This window comes from Crotalus tigris, unplaced genomic scaffold (genome assembly GCF_016545835.1).
Source record: "Crotalus tigris isolate CLP2741 ecotype Arizona unplaced genomic scaffold, ASM1654583v1 scf7180000019070.2622420, whole genome shotgun sequence".
Lineage (NCBI taxonomy): Eukaryota > Metazoa > Chordata > Lepidosauria > Squamata > Viperidae > Crotalus > Crotalus tigris.
The window spans coordinates 2,382,083-2,402,225 of NW_024097360.1; the positions used below are offsets into that span (position 1 = coordinate 2,382,083).

The 20,143-nt window shown below is 43.5% G+C and overlaps 1 protein-coding gene and 1 long non-coding RNA gene across 2 annotated transcripts; one reads left to right on the forward strand and one right to left on the reverse strand.

Moving 5' to 3' along the window:
- Positions 1-419: 419 nt before the first annotated feature.
- On the forward strand, positions 420-5,320 carry LOC120315311. Its single transcript, XM_039359469.1, has one exon. It carries the CDS (start codon positions 420-422, stop codon positions 3,660-3,662), a length of 3,243 nt encoding a protein of 1,080 aa, XP_039215403.1. The 3' UTR covers positions 3,663-5,320.
- An 88-nt stretch (positions 5,321-5,408) lies between these two features.
- Positions 5,409-16,463, reverse strand: LOC120315313. The gene is made up of 3 exons (XR_005558655.1): positions 15,401-16,463; positions 10,848-10,961; positions 5,409-7,038 (listed from the first exon to the last, which is right to left on the reverse strand). It is a non-coding gene; the product is annotated as an uncharacterized LOC120315313 (long non-coding RNA).
- Positions 16,464-20,143: the final 3,680 nt, after the last annotated feature.

A 20,143-nucleotide genomic window follows, 5' to 3' on the forward strand; every position in this document is an offset into this window, starting at 1 on the left:
AGAATGGACATGGGATGGGGGGGACATACCCATATGGGGGGACGCTAGACAGGGAGAGCTTGGCGGCGGGAGGCTGCTGCATGAATCAGACGCGCGGGAAGGGGGTTACGAGGGCAGGATTCCGTCGGTGAAAGGGAGAGCACAGGGAAAGGGTGGGGCACTTATACAATTTGACCGGATGCTGGTTTGGGACCAGGGGCAGGGATATAGGGTGGGGCGCACAATTATAATGCGCCGGGAGGAAGCCACTCCCAGCGCTGACTTTGCTTCACATTTGAAATAAAGAAGTCAACGAGTGCAGTGTGTACCGGCGTTCCTTACTTTGCTTTTCACCTAAGGACGACAACGGATGCATTGACAGAAAGTCAGCGCTCCCCTTTTCCGTATTCCGTCCTCCCGTGTGCCGCGAGGGGCAAGGTATGGCAGAGGGCACACAGGGGGTGCCCCTGGTCGAGGGGGAGGTGGTGGCTGCCGGCGCTGACGGAGTCGTGGAGGCCGTTCCGGTGCCGGAGCCGGCGGCCGAGCAGCCAGTGGTGCGGCCTAAATTATTGTTAGCTACAAACCCGGGACCTGGCGTGGAGGACCCCGGGGCCACTAAGCTTCAGGAGGAGTGGTGGCAAAGCCCGGTGCTGACCGGAGGACAGGCGGATCAGCTTCCAACGCCCAGGCCGAAGCCCATTCACTCGGGATGGAGGGAGAGACGAGTCACCACGGAGGACGACGAGGACTGGAGCTATTCCATGGCTCCAGGCCAGGAAACAATGGATATATTGCGGCACAGGTTCGGCGAGGCGAGTTATAGGGGCGCCTCTAATGTTTGGCAGTCGGAGGAGGATTCTGCGGGGCGCACTCCGTCATCCCGGTTTCGCCTAAGCAGCCCGCGGTTGCGGTTGCCGCATTCGGCTGGTGGGCCTGCCGTTACGGGTCTCCCTACGGGTAGCCCGCCAGGTCAGCCGCAGCCGGCCCGGCCGGTTGGTCCCGGAGGTGTGGTTGGGGGCCCTGAGCTGGCAGGGGGTGTAGGCCAGCGGGGACCTGTAACGGGATACGCTACTAACGTGCCAGGCCAACCCTTGGGGCCATGGGGTCCAGGGAATCCGTGGGGGGCCCCTCCTATACCTGTCACGTTTGACGGCAACCCGGATCAACTGGCGATGTTCTTGGGCCAGGTCATAAGCCACCTGGATCAGTTCGCACAATTATATGCCTCCCAGTGGGCCATGGTCGGCGCGGTCACCGCCGCTTTGCGTGGAGAGGCGGCAGCATGGGCGGCCGACCTATATAGCGACCATGCCCGCGAGTTGGGGAGCGCGGGGCTGTTCTTGGACGCTTTGCACGGGAGGTTCGAAGACCCCACTCGCGCACAGAGAGCCGAGGCCGAACTTCTAGCGCTGCAGCAAGGGAAGCGCCCGGCCATTGAATATGTACGAGATTTCCGGAGGATGGCCGGCCGTTTGCATTCTTCATGGCCGGAGCGACTGCTGGTGCATCATTTTAGAGCCGGCCTAGACCATGATCTACGGCAGGCCTGCGTATACCGGGGAGTGCCCAACAGACTTCGAGATTGGTTCAAGGTGGTGGTCGAGCTTGAGACGGGCCTTAAAGAGGTGCATCGCGGAGGCGGGGACATTCTGCGGCCACGGCGTTTCGGGGATAGGCCTCGTGAGGAAAGTCAGGCCCAGCCACGAGCAACACCCAAGTCATCGGGGACACCGGGAGAGGCTGTTTTCCGCTGTTTCCGCTGTAACCAACCGGGCCATCGAGCAGCCGATTGCCCGGCCCCTAGCCCCCGTAAGGCCGTAACAGTTAGTAAAGTAACGCCCATGAAGAACACCGCTGAGGGTTCGAGAGCTGCCACCCAGCAACCAACCCCGGCAGCGAGAAGAGGGTCCCCAGCAACTCCAGAGGCCATGGCAGTCGCGCGCGACCAGATGGAGGGCGGCGAGGACAGTCCCGACGATGGGTCCACTGATCCAATGGTGAGTGAACCCATTAGGCCTTTTGTTTTACCTATAGTCCTAACGAGTCCGGCAACGGGCGTACGAAGGGCATGTCAGGCTTTGATAGACACCGGGTGCACACGATGCCTGATTAGTAGGAAAGTAGCGGTGGAGAGCGGATTCCGGATATATAAATTAACACAACCCATCAGGTTCGAGCAGGTGGATGGGTCATTGTTGGGAGGGGTTCCAGCGACTCATGTTACCGAACGAGTACGCATGGACCTGGGAGAGCATTGGGAAGTATTACGCTTCATCGTAGTGCCCATTATGACAGAGGCTGTTATACTGGGTCTAGCTTGGTTAGATAAATGGACTCCTACTATATGGTGGGGAGGGGGTTACCGTCACGTACGTCTTGGGGTAGGCCCAATGCCAGTGGGTGGCGATGCTGAAGAGAAGGCCCCTGATGTCCCAGGAACAACAGCGCAGCTCCAGGAGAGGAAGGGGGAACTGCCATACCCCGAGGAGTATAGGGACTTAGCGGCCGTATTCAGCGAGGAGGATTGCAACCAACTGCCTCCTCACCGATCGACAGATTGCGCTATTGAGCTACTGCCGGGGGTGAAACTCCCAAAACCCCGGATGTACGCTATGACACCAACGGAAGTGCAGGAACTCCGTAGATACATCGATCAGAATTTAGCACGGGGGTTCATCCAACCGGCCCGTTCGCGGATAGCGGCACCCGTACTTTTTAAGGAAAAGAAAGATGGATCATTACGCTTATGTGTCGATTTCCGGGGGTTGAATGCAGTATGCGTTGAGCACTTATACCCCCTACCCCTTATGAAGGATTTATTGGCACATTTAGGGACAGGTCGCATATTTACTAAGTTGGACCTACGAGAGGCGTATTATAGAGTACGAATTAAGGCTGGCGACGAGTGGAAAACGGCATTTAATTGCCCGTTAGGTAGTTTCCAGTTTCGTGTCATGCCGTTTGGATTACAAGGGGCCCCTGCGGTGTTCATGCAGTTAATCAATCAGGTGTTGCATGAACATCTATATCGCGGGGTCCTTGTATATCTAGATGACATCTTAATTTACACCACAACGAAGGACGAACATATTAATCTTGTGAGGCAAGTACTGCAGAAGCTTCTCGATGCCCAGCTTTACGTGAAATTATCTAAATGCGAGTTTCACCAAGAAAGACTAGATTATCTGGGGTATCGTATCTCAAGGCACGGGGTGGAAATGGATCCGAGCAAGGTGCAAGCAGTACTGGACTGGCAAGCCCCCAAAACTAGGCGCCAACTACAAAGCTTCCTCGGATTTGCGAATTTTTACCGCCAGTTCATCCCATCATTTGCCACCGTAGTTCAGCCTCTCACAGAGCTTTTAAGGACGAAACATTTGCAGGGGAATCCTCGTCCAAGCCAACAGTTGGAATGGACCATGAACTGCCAAAAGGCGTTCGAGTTATTGAAAGCATTATTCGCTAAAGAGCCGGTGTTACGCCACCCCGACCCAAGCGTCCCATTTGTGGTCCAAGTGGACGCTAGCGATGTGGCGGTGGGGGCAGTGCTGCTACAGGAGAACAATAGCGGGGCGTTGCAGCCATGCGCGTATACTTCACGAAAATTCACAACGGCTGAACGTAGTTGGGCCGTCTGGGAGAAGGAGGCCTTTGCGGTCCGATGGGCCTTAGCGACCTGGTGACATTTTTTAGAAGGGGCCGAGTTGCCTTTTGAGGTGTGGACGGACCACAAGAATCTGGAGGCACTACAAACCCCAAGACGATTGGCTCCCAAACATGTCCGGTGGGCCCAATACTTTAGCCGGTTTAAGTTCGTGCTGAGGTATGTACCGGGAGGGAAAAACTTTCTGGCCGACGCATTGTCGCGAATGCCACAATATCATAGTAGACGGGAGGAAGTCATACAGGCGGTAATACCCCTTTCTCAGCATGAGATAGCTAGAAGTGCAATTCATAACTCTCAAGGAAGCGAGTTGCAGGCCATCAGGACGGCCCTCTTGACGGATAAGTGGGCAAACGAGCATTCAGGGTGGTTGACCAACCGAGACGGCGTGGCGTGGAAAGGCGACAAGATGTATGTGCCCGAAAGCCTACGTACATCCGTTCTTCGGAGGTGTCATGATGCCAAGCAGGCGGGTCATTTTGGGTTTTTAAAGACCTTGCATTTACTGCGGCGGCAGTTTTGGTGGCCCAGATTGAAAGTAGATGTTGAACAATATGTACGAGGGTGTCATGTGTGCGCCAGTGCGAAACCCAGGGTAGGAAAGCCCATGGGACTGTTACAGGCAGTGTCCAATCCATCTCGGCCCTGGGAAGAGATCGCCATGGATTTCATAGTAGAGCTACCCGAAAACCGAGGTTACAATGTAATCTGGACAGTGATAGATCTGTTCTCCAAGCAGGCGCACTTTATTCCATGCAAAGGGCTGCCATCAGCAAGGCGTTTATCACGGCTCTTTATTCAACATATCTATCGGCTCCATGGTACATCCAAGAGAATTATATCAGACAGAGGGGTGCAGTTTACTGCACGATTTTGGAGGGAGTTTGTTCATTTACTAGGGTCAACTCAGGCGTTAAGCTCAGCGTACCATCCAAGTACCAACGGGGCGGCTGAGAGAGCGAATGCTATGGTGGAAAGATACCTTCGGAGTTATGTGTCATTTCAGCAAACGGACTGGGTGGATCTCCTACCGTTTGCTGAGGTGGCATATAACAACACCGTACACAGCAGTACCGGGTACACCCCGTTCAAAGTCGTATTTGGTGTAGATTTTAACCCTATTCCCGAATGGTCACCAGAGGTGGGTAGGGGACAAACCCCTCAAACATGGTACTCCCGAGTCACGGAGCTCTGGGAGCAGGTGAAGGTAGCGCGGCGGAAGGCCGAGGCAGCTGTGAAGATCCAAGCGGACAAGAAAAGGGCAGAGCATAAACCATTCAAGGTGGGAGACTGGATGTATTTGGCTACCAAATACTTGCGGTTACAAGTACCGTGCAAAAAACTGGGTCCGAAGTATGTGGGCCCATTCCAGGTAACCAAGGTGATCAACCCAGTTACAGTCGAATTACGGTTGCCCGCCTCCTTAGGAAGGGTCCACCCAGTGTTCCACAGTAGCCTCCTCAAACCGGCACATAGAAGTCCCTACACCGATGGGGTACCGGGGCCAATCTCGGGGTCCCATTACGAGGTACAGGAGGTCCTGGACTCCCGAAGGCGGTACGGTAAAATCCAATACCTTCTACGGTGGAAGGGATACCCGCTCTCCGATGCTACCTGGGTAGAGGAGGGGGATATAAATGCACCCAAACTAATCAGGGCTTTCCACCGTAAGTGTCCAGGGAAGCCAGGACGAAATGGGTGCCATGTCGTGTATGCAAACTCCATCCTTTCTTTTCCAGGAAGGAACCTGGTAGAAGGGGCCGCATGTCAAGCCCTGAAGGCTTGCCATACACAAGGGGACAGGGGAGCAGATGGCAGTCCACCAAGCTCGGAAGCCACAGAGCAGCCCACCACCCCACCGCATCGCCGAACCTGGCATCACGTCCCGGACACGCCTCCACAGTCCAACATACCAGCGGCAACGAGCAACGCCGAGTTAACGAGCCCGGGACCACCCGAAAGCCATATGTTGCTAGCAAGCACGGAAGTCCCCGAGCCTCAGCTGAGACCGGCAAGCCGGGTGGTGGCCGGCGCGGCGCCGCCGGAAAAGAACCTCATGCCTTCGCACACGGACCTAGAATGGACATGGGATGGGGGGGACATACCCATATGGGGGGACGCTAGACAGGGAGAGCTTGGCGGCGGGAGGCTGCTGCATGGATCAGACGCGCGGGAAGGGGGTTACGAGGGCAGGATTCCGTCGGTGAAAGGGAGAGCACAGGGAAAGGGTGGGGCACTTATACAATTTGACCGGATGCTGGTTTGGGACCGGGGGCAGGGATATAGGGTGGGGCGCACAATTATAATGCGCCGGGAGGAAGCCACTCCCAGCGCTGACTTTGCTTCACATTTGAAATAAAGAAGTCAACGAGTGCAGTGTGTACCGGCGTTCCTTACTTTGCTTTTCACCTAAGGACGACAACGGATGCATTGACATATAAAGCTGAGTTATGCTGCTGCATTATATAGCACAATCTCACATAGACACAGTTCACAATCATATAAAATATAGCTTGTGCAATCAATCATAACACATACGTATAAAGCCATAAAGTATATTTTATAAAGCACATTATTGGTTTCCACAATACATTAAACCATAAGCAATGGCTTAAAAACTACAGTGGCTAATTCTTATGATACGCTAAACCAAAGCCAAACAAACTACATTCTGCTTTACCTTGATGTGTGAATCCAGGAATAACATGATTTGAATTCTTAAATCAGGTAAAATCTTACTTGATTTCACTCCCATGAATAGGGTGGCAACAATTGCCTAAAAGGGCAAAGATTAGTTACTTGTATAAACTATAGCTGAGAAAAATCACCTGATTGTGTGGTAGATGTTTGTTCAGAGAGGCTAATTATGAAGTAGCTATTGAGGCTTTGAAGAATTTATCAGTAATTACTGCAATAGGAGAAATAAGTTAGGGACCACAAATATATCATCACTGTAATCGTACTTAACATTTACATAGCACTTTCAAACTTCAAAGTGTATCATAGCCATTAAGTAATTAATCTGCAAAGCCTTATATCTTGCACATCTTTTGCTGACATAATGTATAAACACTGTATACACCATCCTAAGGGAGGAATTTTTCTCTAAAACTACATTTAGGTGGGGCATTTTTTAAAAAAATTCTCTGTAACTTGTTGAAATCAAGACATGAAATGATGAGATGATATCTTTTCTTTAACAACCAGCATTGTTAATGTTGTTGAAAGTTTTTGACTTTCATGAATCTTCATAAGGCCAAAGTGAACTTGCACACAAAAAGGAAGGACACTCTTACATGTCTGTTTTAAGTTGGTGGTTTCTGCATACAAAATGCCAGCTGGGCTGCTAATTAAATTCCCCGTTGTCTACATATGAGTAGTTCATGCAACAGCATCTGTAACAAACCAAAATGATACCAGAATAGTGGCAAATGTGCAATTATATCATCATGTGAATTACACCATTATGTTCATACATTATAACATCTGATGCAATTATACAGTGTTTCTAAAGTATACTAATAGGTTCTATTAACATTAGCCAGTGGCTCTCATGTTATGGTACTGGGCCCCTGACTTGCCTAGCTTGGAGATATCTTTTGATAGCTTCCTCTTCTTCTTATTAGAAATTTTTTATCCAGTCACAAAAGTAGCTGTCTTCTGTGGTAAATGATTATATTGGTCTAATTAGGGCCAAGTGGTATCATGAACTTATTCTACCTCTGAATTTCTGTTTTCACCTGAAAGGAAGCCTATCAGCTGATTTCTCTTGCAAAAAATAAAAAAAAATGATAACAAAAACTCTGTATGCAGCCCACCTGCTGTATCGTGTCTATTAAGGCTGCCAGTTTCTAAAATCACTTACATTTTTTAATCCCACTCACCCAAGAAAAGTGAGTACATATGACAGAAAAGTCTCACTATATATGTGGTTGTATGCATACCTGCACACAAATGCATATTCCTTGCACACTTGGCAAAGGACCATTTTCCTCAGAGGTACACAGCCAGGAAAAAAAGAAATCTTACCAGTTAAATAAAATTCCTTCTAAAATAAGACACTTCAAATTTAAGTGATTCCCATCCTATGTAGAACTAGGGCTTTTTTTGTCGTAGAACACACCAGAACAGAGTTCCGGCACCTTTTTTTTGATGGATTTTCCAGAGTTTTGTTCTTTTCCTATTGTTGCCCTTCCTATCCTCATTTGCTTTTGAAAATGCCCTGCTGGCGGTATGGAGCAAGCAGGGTCCCCTCCAGCACTATCTGCCTCCTCTAAGAGGAGCCATGAGGCGCCGAAGCACCACAGCCAGAGCGTGGCTTGATTGGCTGGGTCGGACCATGTGGTGTGGAAGCCAATGGTGGCGGTGGGAGACACATAAACATGGAGGCCATCTTTCATGAGACGGTGAGCGAGCCTTTTGCCTTTCCTTACAGAAGGTAGGGTGTGAAGTTAAAAAGAAGCGAAGCAAGAGGAAAGAAAGGCGGCTAGCATGGAAGCTTGACTGACAGTGAAACTTTGCTGTTTCGGTTCCTTGGGTAGTTCAAAGGCTGGGATGTCTACGAAAATCTCTTTTTAGTCTTTTATATTTTATATTCAAACTGCAGAGGGGAAGAATAAGAATAAAGCCAATGTCTTGTGATTTGGAGGTTTTATTATTAATAATGATATTAATTATGTATTGGTCAGATGTAAAGGTAGACCTACAGTATGCGGTTTAATCAGATCTATTTATTAAATTGGGTTTAACATAAAGGTAAATTAAAAGTAATCTGTTCACTGACAAAGTTTCAACTTTAATTTGTTTGAAGTCAATATCCATATTAAACTCCAAAAATAAATTTTGCCACCTTGTTTGACAACTTCTTAAAAATAATTCAATCTTTTACAAGCAACCAAATTTTGTTTTATTGGGCCAATTTCATTCTACATAGAAAGCTGACATTTCCACTCATTAAACTAAATGAGTATGCCAATGGTAAATGTCCCCAAAAATTAATTAAATGCCTTCTTGTAATTTAAAGCCACATAATGCATGGTAACATTAATAGTATTAACTTACCTTCAACAAAATCCTAGCTTTTTAGATACACTAAAAACTGAAGGGTTTTTTTTTTCAACTACAAAGGTAAACCTTGTAGGGTAGGCAAGGTATGACATGTGTGAGTTCCGGCACCTTTCTTTTTAGAAAAAAAGCACTGTGTAGAACCCAAGTGATTTTCTCATACAGGAAACTTTCTCACACACTTGCACATACACAAAAGCATCGCGCACTTATGCAGAGAGAAATTTAACGTTTGGGCTAAATAAGCATTAATGGAAGTATGCTGTCCTGTGGTAAGCCCTAATGAATCCAGGGTTTCTTAATCCCAAATCAGTATACCTATTTTGCTGCATTGCTGGAGATAGATCTTTTTAGTATGACTTACTAAATTGGAAGCTGGGATGGAAACATGGGGAAAGATTCTTGAGTTTTGATCAGTTGTGTTTTGTTTCCTATCCTTCTGTTGGGGAAAAGAAATAGGGCTGGTAAGGGCCTTCTTTCTAGGGTTTGTGTTGTGCTGCAGGCCCAAAGAAATCTACTCTTGCTTTACAACTTTACTCTTGCAGGTTCAGTAGCTCCTACTCCCAGAAAAGAATGCTGACTAATTATAGTCCTCTTCAATCACCATGCAAAGTTTGTTCACTTGTCAGTTCCCCTCTTTCCCAATTACTCAGGATGAGTTTTTGCAGTAATGCCACTCTCTGTCCATGGTGACTTTCCACTGGTTGAGAAGTCTAAATTTTCCAGAGGCTTCATCCATGTGAAGATGGAGAAGGTCTCCATTTCAGACACTCCTCCTCCTCTCAAGAAAGATAGGTCAAGGAAGGCAAGTTTGATGTGCTCATCTTCATTCCAGCTTGAAGCAACAAGATAGCTTCTCTGTGTGTTTCAACCTCCCAATCCTTCCTTCTCTTTCATTAGGCTCTTTTGCCATTAACATATTTTAACTGAATTTAACACATTCTGGCACTTATGCAATTCACAAGGAATTCCTTCCTTCCTTCCCTCCCTCCCTCCCTCCTTCCATTTTCCCTCTGGAGCAGGGGTATCACACTGCCGGCCCAGGGGCCAATTGCGTCATGTGGAGGCCGCGCCCACCCCAGCTCCAGCAATGCAAAAAAAGCCGTGATACGTCATGACATGTCACGTAACATGGCGAGTTTGACACCCGTGCTCTAGAGGAAACTTTGTTCCAGACTTTCTCCAATCTGCAGACCTCCAAGCTGAGACCTGCATATCCAATCCAAACATATTACATATAGAAATTATAACAACTCATCGTGGACACTGAGTTTTGCTTCTTTTTCTCAGAATTGCTCTTGGTTGAAAGAAAAGCAATTACAGATCGCCTTCATATTGCTTCTGTTTGGGCCGGAAGCTGAAAACAGTGACGCTGGGGTAGTGCCCTAAAATTGATTTCTGTGTTTTTATTTTCCAGAACCAAAGATATAACAAATCCACTAATAGTATTGGAATTCTACCGACCCTTGTTTTATTTTATGTTCATTGCTGCCTGTACTGCTTTTATGGCCGCACATTCGGCTGTGTATTTTGCTGTAAACATCAAAGATTGCAGACCAAGGAATAAATCCGACAAGGACATGAAAGATCCTACTGTAATTTTTTGCCTCCTCTGTGTTCTCATCCTGCAAAAGCTGATGACATGCCAATATGAGCCAGCTCATCAGATGGGCACAGATCCCCTCTCCTTTTTTTTTTTTAAGTCTTCCATGAAGGTGGCAGATAAAAAATAGGGCATTCCAGTAGCTGACAAGCTAACCTGTAAGTGCCTGTCCTGGGCAATCTACTTGTCAGCTTTGCTGGCTAAGAGAGCAGAGACAAGCTTAGCTGTCAACTCTGTGTCTTCTCTTCCCTCTGTCTTTCATCATTCTTCAGTCCATGAATAGAGGTCTTATTTAGGGTTGACTTAATTTAACCAGTGCATGGAGCAAAGCTCTTATTCATTCTGTTGCAACAATAGAATCCATGTACAGTATTATAGATACAGATATTTGGGGTTCTGACAATCAGCTGAGATAAATGGTATAAGGCATATTGTCTGTGCTTCAGTATTAATATCAAAAGATAAGGGGGAGTAATCAGAAAAATCTAAACCCAAAACACTGTATTTATCTATCTTTTGTCTCCTTATCACCGCCACCTCTTTCTCCTCGTCTTCTTCTTCCTCCTTCTCATCATCATCATCATCATCATCATCACTATCAAGTGAATTCAAGAAAACTGGTTGTCTCTGCAGTACCAAGGTCTGAAAAAGCTAATAAATAAATAAATATAAAGTTACTTTCAGGTTTCCACTGTAACAGGGTAACAGGTACAATGCTAGGCCTAGTGATCTTGGAATGAAGAGGCTCAAAATAGATTGTTTATTCCCCACAAGATTTTGTTTGGCACGTCAAGTAACACAACATAGAACTTCTATATTGTTTCATTTAATTTTAATCTAATCAGTATATATTTTGTACATGCTTTATACACTGCTTTACAGATGCATAAATAGCCATCCACTGTTTTATTTCAGACACCACTTTATTGCAGATGTAAATTACACCTCTCCACATTATTCAGATACCAAGTTGCAGGGATCAGAAATGTGTCATGGATTATTTATATCTCTGGCATAACAGTTAGCAATTGTCAAAAATAATTGCTTGTAAATTAATTAAAGAAAATTACATGTTTCTGAAAAAAAACTTACCAAGATGTAGAATCTGTCAGTTTTATATATCATGTTTTTAACCCATTAACTAAGAAAACTCAGCTTTGAAGCCTATTTTATAAAATTCAGTGTGATTTGATGGAGTTAGAAAGGAAGTTATTCTCATGAACATTATTTTTTTTTAAAAAATGCCCTATCTAAACATCTCAAAGATTACCCAAATCTACTTACTTTTCCATTTATTATAGACTTACATTCAGAATATCCATTTAGACATATTCATTTCATGTATGTGTGGTGTCTTCTCACCAAGGAGAGAAATTTTACAAAGTAAAAATACATTTTCATCCTACCACCAATGCCTGACAACTTGCTTTTGTTGCAAATAGGCTTCATAAGAACAGCCTCATCGGAGTACCATCTGTTAGTCCGATTCTCAAAACTTTTGCAGAACACCAGTTTTGCCATCTATCATTTCCAGAGTCAGTCCTAATATCATTCTTCATTAAGCCGATTAGTGGGAAATTCTCCCACTAGTTGGTGATATTCAGTGGAAGGGAAGGAAAAATACTCCAGCAAGGTTCTACATTTAGGCAAGAAAAACCAAATGCACAAGTACAGCATAGGTGGCACCATGCTCAATAGTAGTAACTGTGAGAGGGACCTCGGAGTCCTAGTAGACAATCACCTAAATATGAGCCAGCAGTGTGCTGCAGCTGCCAAAAAGGCCAACACAGTGCTAGGCTGCATTAACAGAGGGATAGAATCAAGATCACGTGAAGTATTAATACCACTCTTCAATGCCTTGGTAAGGCCACACTTGGAATACTGCATCCAGTTTTGGTCACCACGATGTAAAAAAGATGTTGAGACTCTAGAAAGAGTACAGAGAAGAGCAACAAAGATGATTAGGGGACTGGAGGCTAAAACATATAAGGAACGGTTGCGAGAATTGGGTATGTCTAGTTTAACGAAGAGAAGGACAAGGGGGGACATGATAGCAGTATTCCAATATCTTAGGGGCTGCCATAAAGAAGAGGGAATTAAGCTATTTTCCAAAGCACCTGAAGGCAGGACAAGAAGCAACCGGTGGAAACTAATCAAGGAGAGAAGCAACCTAGAATTAAGGAGAAACTTCCTGACAGGGAGAACAATTAATCAGTGGAACAGCTTGCCTCCAGAAGCAGTAAATGCTCCAACACTGGAAGTATTTAAGAAGAGACTGGACAGCCATTTGTCCGAAATGGTGTAGGGTTTCCTGCCCGAGCAGGGGGTTGGACTAGATGACCTCCAAGGTCCCTTCCAACTTTACTACTATTATTATTATTATTATTGTGTTAGTTCCTTTCATTAATATGCCCTCCATACAGCAAATAAAGGTAATACCATTCTCTGCAATCCTGAAAAAGAGAACATGGGGGACGTGAGGCAGCAAATTTTTTGCCAGTATAAAAATATCTTAGATATCATTAATATGAATCATGGGGAAAGTTCCTGTCTTTCTAACAGCTCTTTTGGGGTCTCTCTTCTCTTCCCCCTCCCCCCTTTTCTTTCATTTTCTGTGTCTACCTGTTGTCATCTTATCTTCATTTTGACTTCTCTAGTGGTTCCTCTGCAGGCTGATGCTCCACTGAGGCATAATAAAAGAATAACAGAGTTGGAAGGGACTTTGGAGGTCTTCTAGTCCAACCCCCTACTCAGACAGGAAACTGTATATCATTTCAGGCAAATGATGTCAATCTCTTCTTTAAAACTCCAGTGGTGGGGCACCGACAACTTCTGAAGGCAAGTTATTCTACTGATTAACTGTTTTAACTGTAGGAAATGTCTCCTTAGTTCTAGGTTGCTTCTCTCCTTGATTAATTTCCATCAGTTACTTCTTGTCCTGCCTTCAGGTGCTTTGGAGAATAGCTTGACTCTCTCTTCTTTGTGGCAACCCCTGCTGCCACCTTACAAGATGATTCCTTCTTGTGGAAAGATACTTTAATTCCCTCAATGGACAAATGGTTGGAAAAATTGATGGAACTAGAAAAGAAGGCTAAATTAACTGCTTTAATCAAAAAAAAAGAACACATCCAATTTTGTTTCTATTTGGAAACCGCTTCCGGATTTTGTGCTTCAGATTAGCTTCAGATGGAAAAAAATTGAAATCTTGACTTTTGGTTTAGCTGATTAGATAAGTTTGTTGTTAGAGAACTGGCTAGTACATATTAAGTATGTAAAAGTAAAAAGTATAGACTGTAATGTTATTATTTTATTCTGTTGAGTTAAAAGGAGTTGGAAGTCAATGCTTTTCTTTCTTTTTCCCCTTTTACCTGACATATCTTTCCCTCTATTTTGCCACTATTTTCATTTTCATTTCTATTTTATACTTCAGTAAGTTTAACAAAACTATATACAACATATGTTGTATATAGTATGTTGAGGTGTGTGTCATGTATGTGTTTCACTTTGAGAGTGGGCAACTAAATTTCATTTTTGATGTGTGCCATTGTGCCCACAGTAAAAAAATGACAATAAAGGTTATCTTAAAAATTAACAATTAAAAAGAGGATTCCCTCTTGCCTCTGGGAGATGGATGAAACAGCTGCCAGTCAAGGGGAACTGAACTCCTTCAGTGGGGTGGAGAAATGTAGCTCATATCCTGATAATTTGAGTGCCATGGTTAGAATGCAGATAACTCTGCTCACTGCCGGGAGTTCAATCCCCACTGGCTCAAGGTTGATTCAGCCTTCCATCCTTCTGAGGTCAGCAAAATGAGGACTCAGAGTGTTGGGGGCAATAGAGAGTGCAGTAAAGTGCTATGAAACTGCATATAAGTCTAAGTGCTATTGCTATTTCTGCATACTGGTGAAATAATTTCCTTTCACATGGAAGGAAGAGCTGAATTCCTTTAGTGGAATGGAGAAAGCCTGTCATTTTTTAATTTAATTTAATTTAAATCAATTTCAGTGATCTATGATACAATTTGTTCTGCTTCCATTAACATCATTTTCACAGAGACTATCTATGATAACATTCTTAAAATTAACTTTTGAGTCTCTTATTGAAAAATATACTTCAATACCAATGTATTTTGCTTCATTCTCTGTTAGCAAGATGAATGTAAGTGTTCTTCTCATTTAGTTCCTTCTGATTCTCTCTAGTGTCCAACCTTCAAAATCCTACCCTTTCTTTTTTCAGAATTCAAAACAATAGCCATTTCCCATGGGCATGATTCTTATAATTAATCTCAAAATCTTATTTCAAATCCACCAGACCCTTAGTACATTTCAATAAATAAATAAACTACAGTCTATTATTTGCCATTCATTCCTCCCTCCAAAAATGAGATTTTTTTTTCCTAAATCCATACTTAAGATTTAGGATTGAAGTTAACTCACCTACTAAATGCCATAAAACTGGTCTTTCCAAAAGTTCTTAATATTTGAAAAGCAGTAACAAAGTAATTCCAAAAGTGATTGAGAAATGAGGCTTGGCCAAATTTAATATCCATATAGGATACATTGCAACTGTGAGCTTAGTTGGAATCTCTTGACTCCCAGCCATTCAACTCACCAGCCAGCCACAAAAACCTCAGTATCTGCAATCTACTCATGATGTGCAGTTGTCTGGAGTACATGTGGCTGATATTACAATCTCTCCTTTCTCTGAAGAGATTTTGTTGACCAGTATCTATCCTTTGGCTCAGTGGTGGGATTCAAATATGTGAACAACCGGTTCTCTGTGTGGATGCCGCTTCCGGAAGTCCATTCTGGGCCTGGGCAACAAAAAATTAGCTACCGTTTCTGCTGAATTGGTGCAAACTGGCTGAATTCCACCACTGCTTTGGCTGCTGATTTCTGCCATAATGTCCACTCCTTCAGGGACATCTAACTCACCACATCTTTATCAGAAGTCTTATTCTCTACTCCTTTCTTGACTGCCATTTCAGCAAAATATTCCTGCTTATTAAAAAGATAAGATCTCTTTCAAATCAAATTTGACTGTGACTTCATGAACACAGCCAACTTAAATATTTTCCATTCTATGTGTACCTCTATTGTTGATTTCTTCAGTGAACAGTAGTATCCACATGCTTTTGCTTCTTCTGCCTCAGCAAAAAGGGAAGCAGAAACTATGTCTCCCTCAGTGAAACTTTTGTCTCCCTCAGTGAAATGTCTTCTGTGACTACATGTTGATGCTGCTGGCCATTGTGACCTCAAAGACTTCCAACATCTTTTCATCTCCTAGTTACCACAGCTCTGGAATGTAGCCAGGATGCATAATCAAGTCTCAAGATTGAATCCCCCTGCTGGGGAGGTTTCTAAGATTGTATGAATTAAGACCTACCGGTAGGTAAGGTAAACTCAACACAACATTCAATCTAAAATGTGGGCTTAGATATGAACAAATTTTGTCACAAGAGATGGATCTGAGGTAAGAATAAGCCAATGAAATTAGCTTAAAGAAGATAGTGAATATTCTGCAGAGCATTTCATGTGGTAGAATTTACCTACCACTTCCTATGCACAGGTAATTGCCTGGTTAATCAGATGAAAAGAGAGAGAAAGGAGAGAAATTGTCATTGCATATTCTTTTTTTCTGAAAAGGTCATCATAAATAAAGCTGATAAGACTATATTCAAGCAGTAACTTTCCTGTATTTCTGGTTGTGCACTTAAGGCTAAATAAGGTCACATGTGGAGACTCCAGTGCTTTAGATGGTGATCAACAACTCTGACCAACAGTTTTTAGGGCTGTTTTAAACTCTTTTTCTCTATTATGTACTTTCAGTGGACTTTCCCCATAGCACAAATACATCTAACAATGTCCTGCTAACTCCACATAGGTGTCAGGAAGGGCATCTGGCCAGTAAACACTTGAGCTGTATTCAGTCACTCTGACTAACCGCCGATAAAAGGGATTACAGAGTTGTTAAAAGAAAAAAATCTTTAGAATTTTTTGCTTTTTGAATAAATGGAAGTTATTAATTTCAATATTAGGGGATGAATAATGATTCAAAGGTAGAAGAGACTTATAAGGAATAAGAAGACTGGTTCATTTAGATCAACACTGCTTAATGCAGTTCTCCGATGAGGATATTTGCAAAACTGCTACCTTCAATCAATTATACATTTACTTAATTTTTCCCACCTTTCTTCTCTGGAGAAGATTCCAAGAACTAACATTTCTGGTCCTAATGTGGTTTCGGTTTCTTTCATCTTCCTCCAAATTTGTGGAGGATATTACTTCTATGGGAGGCTTAAAGGGAGAGCAATTAAAATAAAAAATAATCCTAAATCATCAAATATTAAAATGCACAGTGAAAGGATTATATTTTTAAGGATCACCTGAATACTAAGACAGTAGGAGCCAAATGCAATTTCTCCCATAGCCAAGGACTAGGACAAAAAGGCTGTTTCTCAGGTATCCCAAAAATAGATCCCTTACAACAAGGAATTCTCCTGAAAATCTTAAAAACTGAACAAGTTCATAATGGAAGGGGCAATCCTGTCTAAATATCAAAAAAAATCCCATTATGAACCTTGTGCTTTGAAATATCTGTACAATATCATACAACACTTAAACTGTGTCACGTAAGCAACTGGTAAACAGTTTTTTCAAGATTGGAATTATATGATTCCTATCCATTGCACAGGTTAGCAGCCTACTTATTCCACCTGCAAGTTCAAGATTCTTTCCAAAGGCAGCCCTATTCATTCAGTCAGTCAGTCATTCTGATGTGATGGGCCATTGCCTTGAAGCCGTGAGGGTCTGGATGGGGGTTAACAGACTCAGGTTCAATCCTGACAAGACCGAGTGGCTTTGGATGTTGCCTCCCAAGGATCATGTCGACTGTCCAGTGTTGACTCTAGCGGGGAAAAATGTACCCCCTTCGGAGCAGGTTCGCAACTTGGGTGTCCTCCTTGATCCACAGCTGAATTTGGAACATCATTTGACGGCTGTGGTTGGGAGGACCTTTGCACAAGTTCATCTGTTGCATCAGTTGCGACCCTACCTGGACCGGGAGGCTCTCCTTACAGTCACTCATGCCCTTGTCACCTCACGTTTGGACTACTGCAACGCACTCTACATGGGGCTACCCTTGAAAAGTATTCGGAGACTACAGTTGGTCCAGAATGCAGCCGCACGAGTGATAGTGGGTGCTCCTCGATACACCCATGTTACACCTATCCTCCGTGAGCTGCACTGGTTGCCTATTGGTCTCTGGGTCCAATTCAAGGTGTTGGTTATTACCTTTAAAGCCCTATATGGCTCAGGGCCAGGCTATTTGCAAGACCGCCTACTACCTCATAGTTCCCTTCGTCCGGTTAGATCCCACAGGCTGGGCCTCCTTCAGGTCCCGTCGGCCAACCAGTGCCATTTGGCGGGGCCGCAGAGGAGGGCTTTCTCTGTGATGGCGCCCACGTCTTGGAACCAGCTCCCCCCAGAGATTAGGACTGCTCCCACCCTGTTGGTTTTCCGTAAGCTGCTTAAGACCTGGCTTTTCCGGCAGGCCTGGGGTTTATAAAATCTGACCCCTGGATGACTGTTATTGTACTGTTTGTTTTGTCATGTTTTATGTTGTTTTTATTTTTAGCCGCCCAGAGTCCTGCAGGAGTGGGGCGGTTTATAAATTTTAAAAATAAAATAAAATAAATTCAGTCATTCATTCAGTCATTCATTTATTCCCTATAGCTACCCATCTCAACCAAGTGTCTCTGGGAAGTGTACAGTTTTAAAATTATAAAACAGTTAAAACATGTATATAACAGAACACTTTAACAGTAAATATGTAATCCAATCAAGGCATGGAGAACTATCACCAAATCCAGGAAGGTCAGGAAGAATGTAGGTGGAAATCTTTAGAACAGGCATGTCAAACTCACGATGTCATGTGATGTCATGCAATGTATCGCGCCTTTTTGGGCGCGGTTTTGGTGTGACGCATCCGGCCCATGGGCCGGCAATTTGACATGACTGCTTTAGAACTTCTGTTTTTTCTAGATTTCAATTCAGTTGGCTCTGCCTCATTCAGTCCATTCTAGAACTTGCATATTTCTGTTTGAAATGTCGTAGGTTAAATCTGCCTCAATTTGTCTAGTTGATATTACACTCAGAAAGATTCACTTAACCGATTAGCTTAAAAATATATCTTTTATAAGAGGCACTTGGGCTGTGATATTATTCAGCAACACAAAGTGCCCAGTAGATTTTGCATTTGTTGGGTTCTAAATTCAAGTGCGCTAAGTGATTTTATTTAAAATTATCTATGTGCTAATTCCAGAATTGGTATTTCAGATAGCTTGGAGAGGAATCAGCATCATCTCTGTTTTTACTCTTGGCAAGACACGTAAAATAGGGAACTTTATGCTTTGCCTCTTTATGTACTGCTCATCAAGTAGCAAGCTAATCATCATCATCATCTGTTTCCCCCCCACCCACCCCCACTCCCCCAAAAGATCCTCAAAGCAAATATTTCAAAGGCAGGAAGAAGAGAATACCTGAAGCTGTGTAATTATCCATCTGGAGCTATATAGCGTGCAGTATTTAAACAAATGATAGAGAAGAATTATTAAGAAGGAGAAAGCTGGTTTGATAAACCACAGTCAGGACACTAATCCAGAGTGTGCGTTTGGGATTTTGAACCTTCCAAAATAACAGGTTAGATTCAACAGCTTCCCTTAGTGCCGGGCTGGCAAAGTTCCTGTGCTCGTATTTAATATCCGTTTGAAGTTCTTGTCTTTGTGTCAAATGTACAAACTACTGTTAAGAAGTTGAGACATATAGTTGTGATTAAAATAATTCATCCATTAATCTATAATTAAAAGGCCAAGTTAATTGCAATCACAAACTCTATGCAGCAAAGTGAGTCTTATCTTTGAAATCAATCATGCACCATCAGCATCGTTTGTCATGGGTGATGGGCTATTACAGTGCAGTCCTTACATGACAGGAAATTAATTGCCATTTGTTGATAATTAAAGTTCTTTTTAAGAAAAAAAAGCTGAGGAAAAAAGACTGAGAGGCATTGCACTTGGCTAATTTCTTTCCCCTTTTATTTCCGTCAAAATACAAGGCTTCTGCTTTGTTGGGCTTACAGAACTTCTAAATTTCCGAATGGAAATATCTCAGCTATATAAAAATAATTGTGAGGCACTTCTAGAATAGTTCACTGATGCAGAGGTCATTACAAATTCTGACAGTTTTTCTGCTTGCATGGTAACAATGTTCTGAACTGCTGGTTTCTTTTGTTTTTTTTATAATCGAGCAAAAAATGTCAACTATAAATCCCCCTAACATTTATGTATATCGCTTCCTTCGATTTACATACATTTAAATATAATTTTCTTGAAGAAACCTCTTTTTTAAAATGTTAAGCAGCGTAATTATCAGTCATTGTAAGATAAAATTCCCCACTCTGTTTTTTTAACTTTTCCTCATTGAGCTTTGAGGAACATTTTGGATGCATTTTTGCAATCATATTAAATTTATTTGCAATTTTTAATCAGGGATAAATAGAGATGCAAGCGGAAACAGTCCATCATAAAATGTCTGACCTGCAGCTAATTCCTTTACAACATTTATAAAGAAGAAAATCCATCATGGATATATTTTACATCCCTGTAAAATTATGAGTATTAATGTCTATTAATGCTCTTAACCACTGTATGAGTTAGTTAGTACCAAGAAGCTGAAACTTGTTGAAGGTCATTCAATGAGTTTTTGTGCAATCATAATCATCATCTGTATGTATAGACCCTTTAACTTGGATCACTCTATTCAGCACACCTGGAA

Coding starts and splice junctions, on each gene's coding strand:
- LOC120315311 (XM_039359469.1), top strand. CDS start 420: ATGGCAGAGGGCACACAGGGGGTGCCCCTGGTCGAGGGGGAGGTGGTG.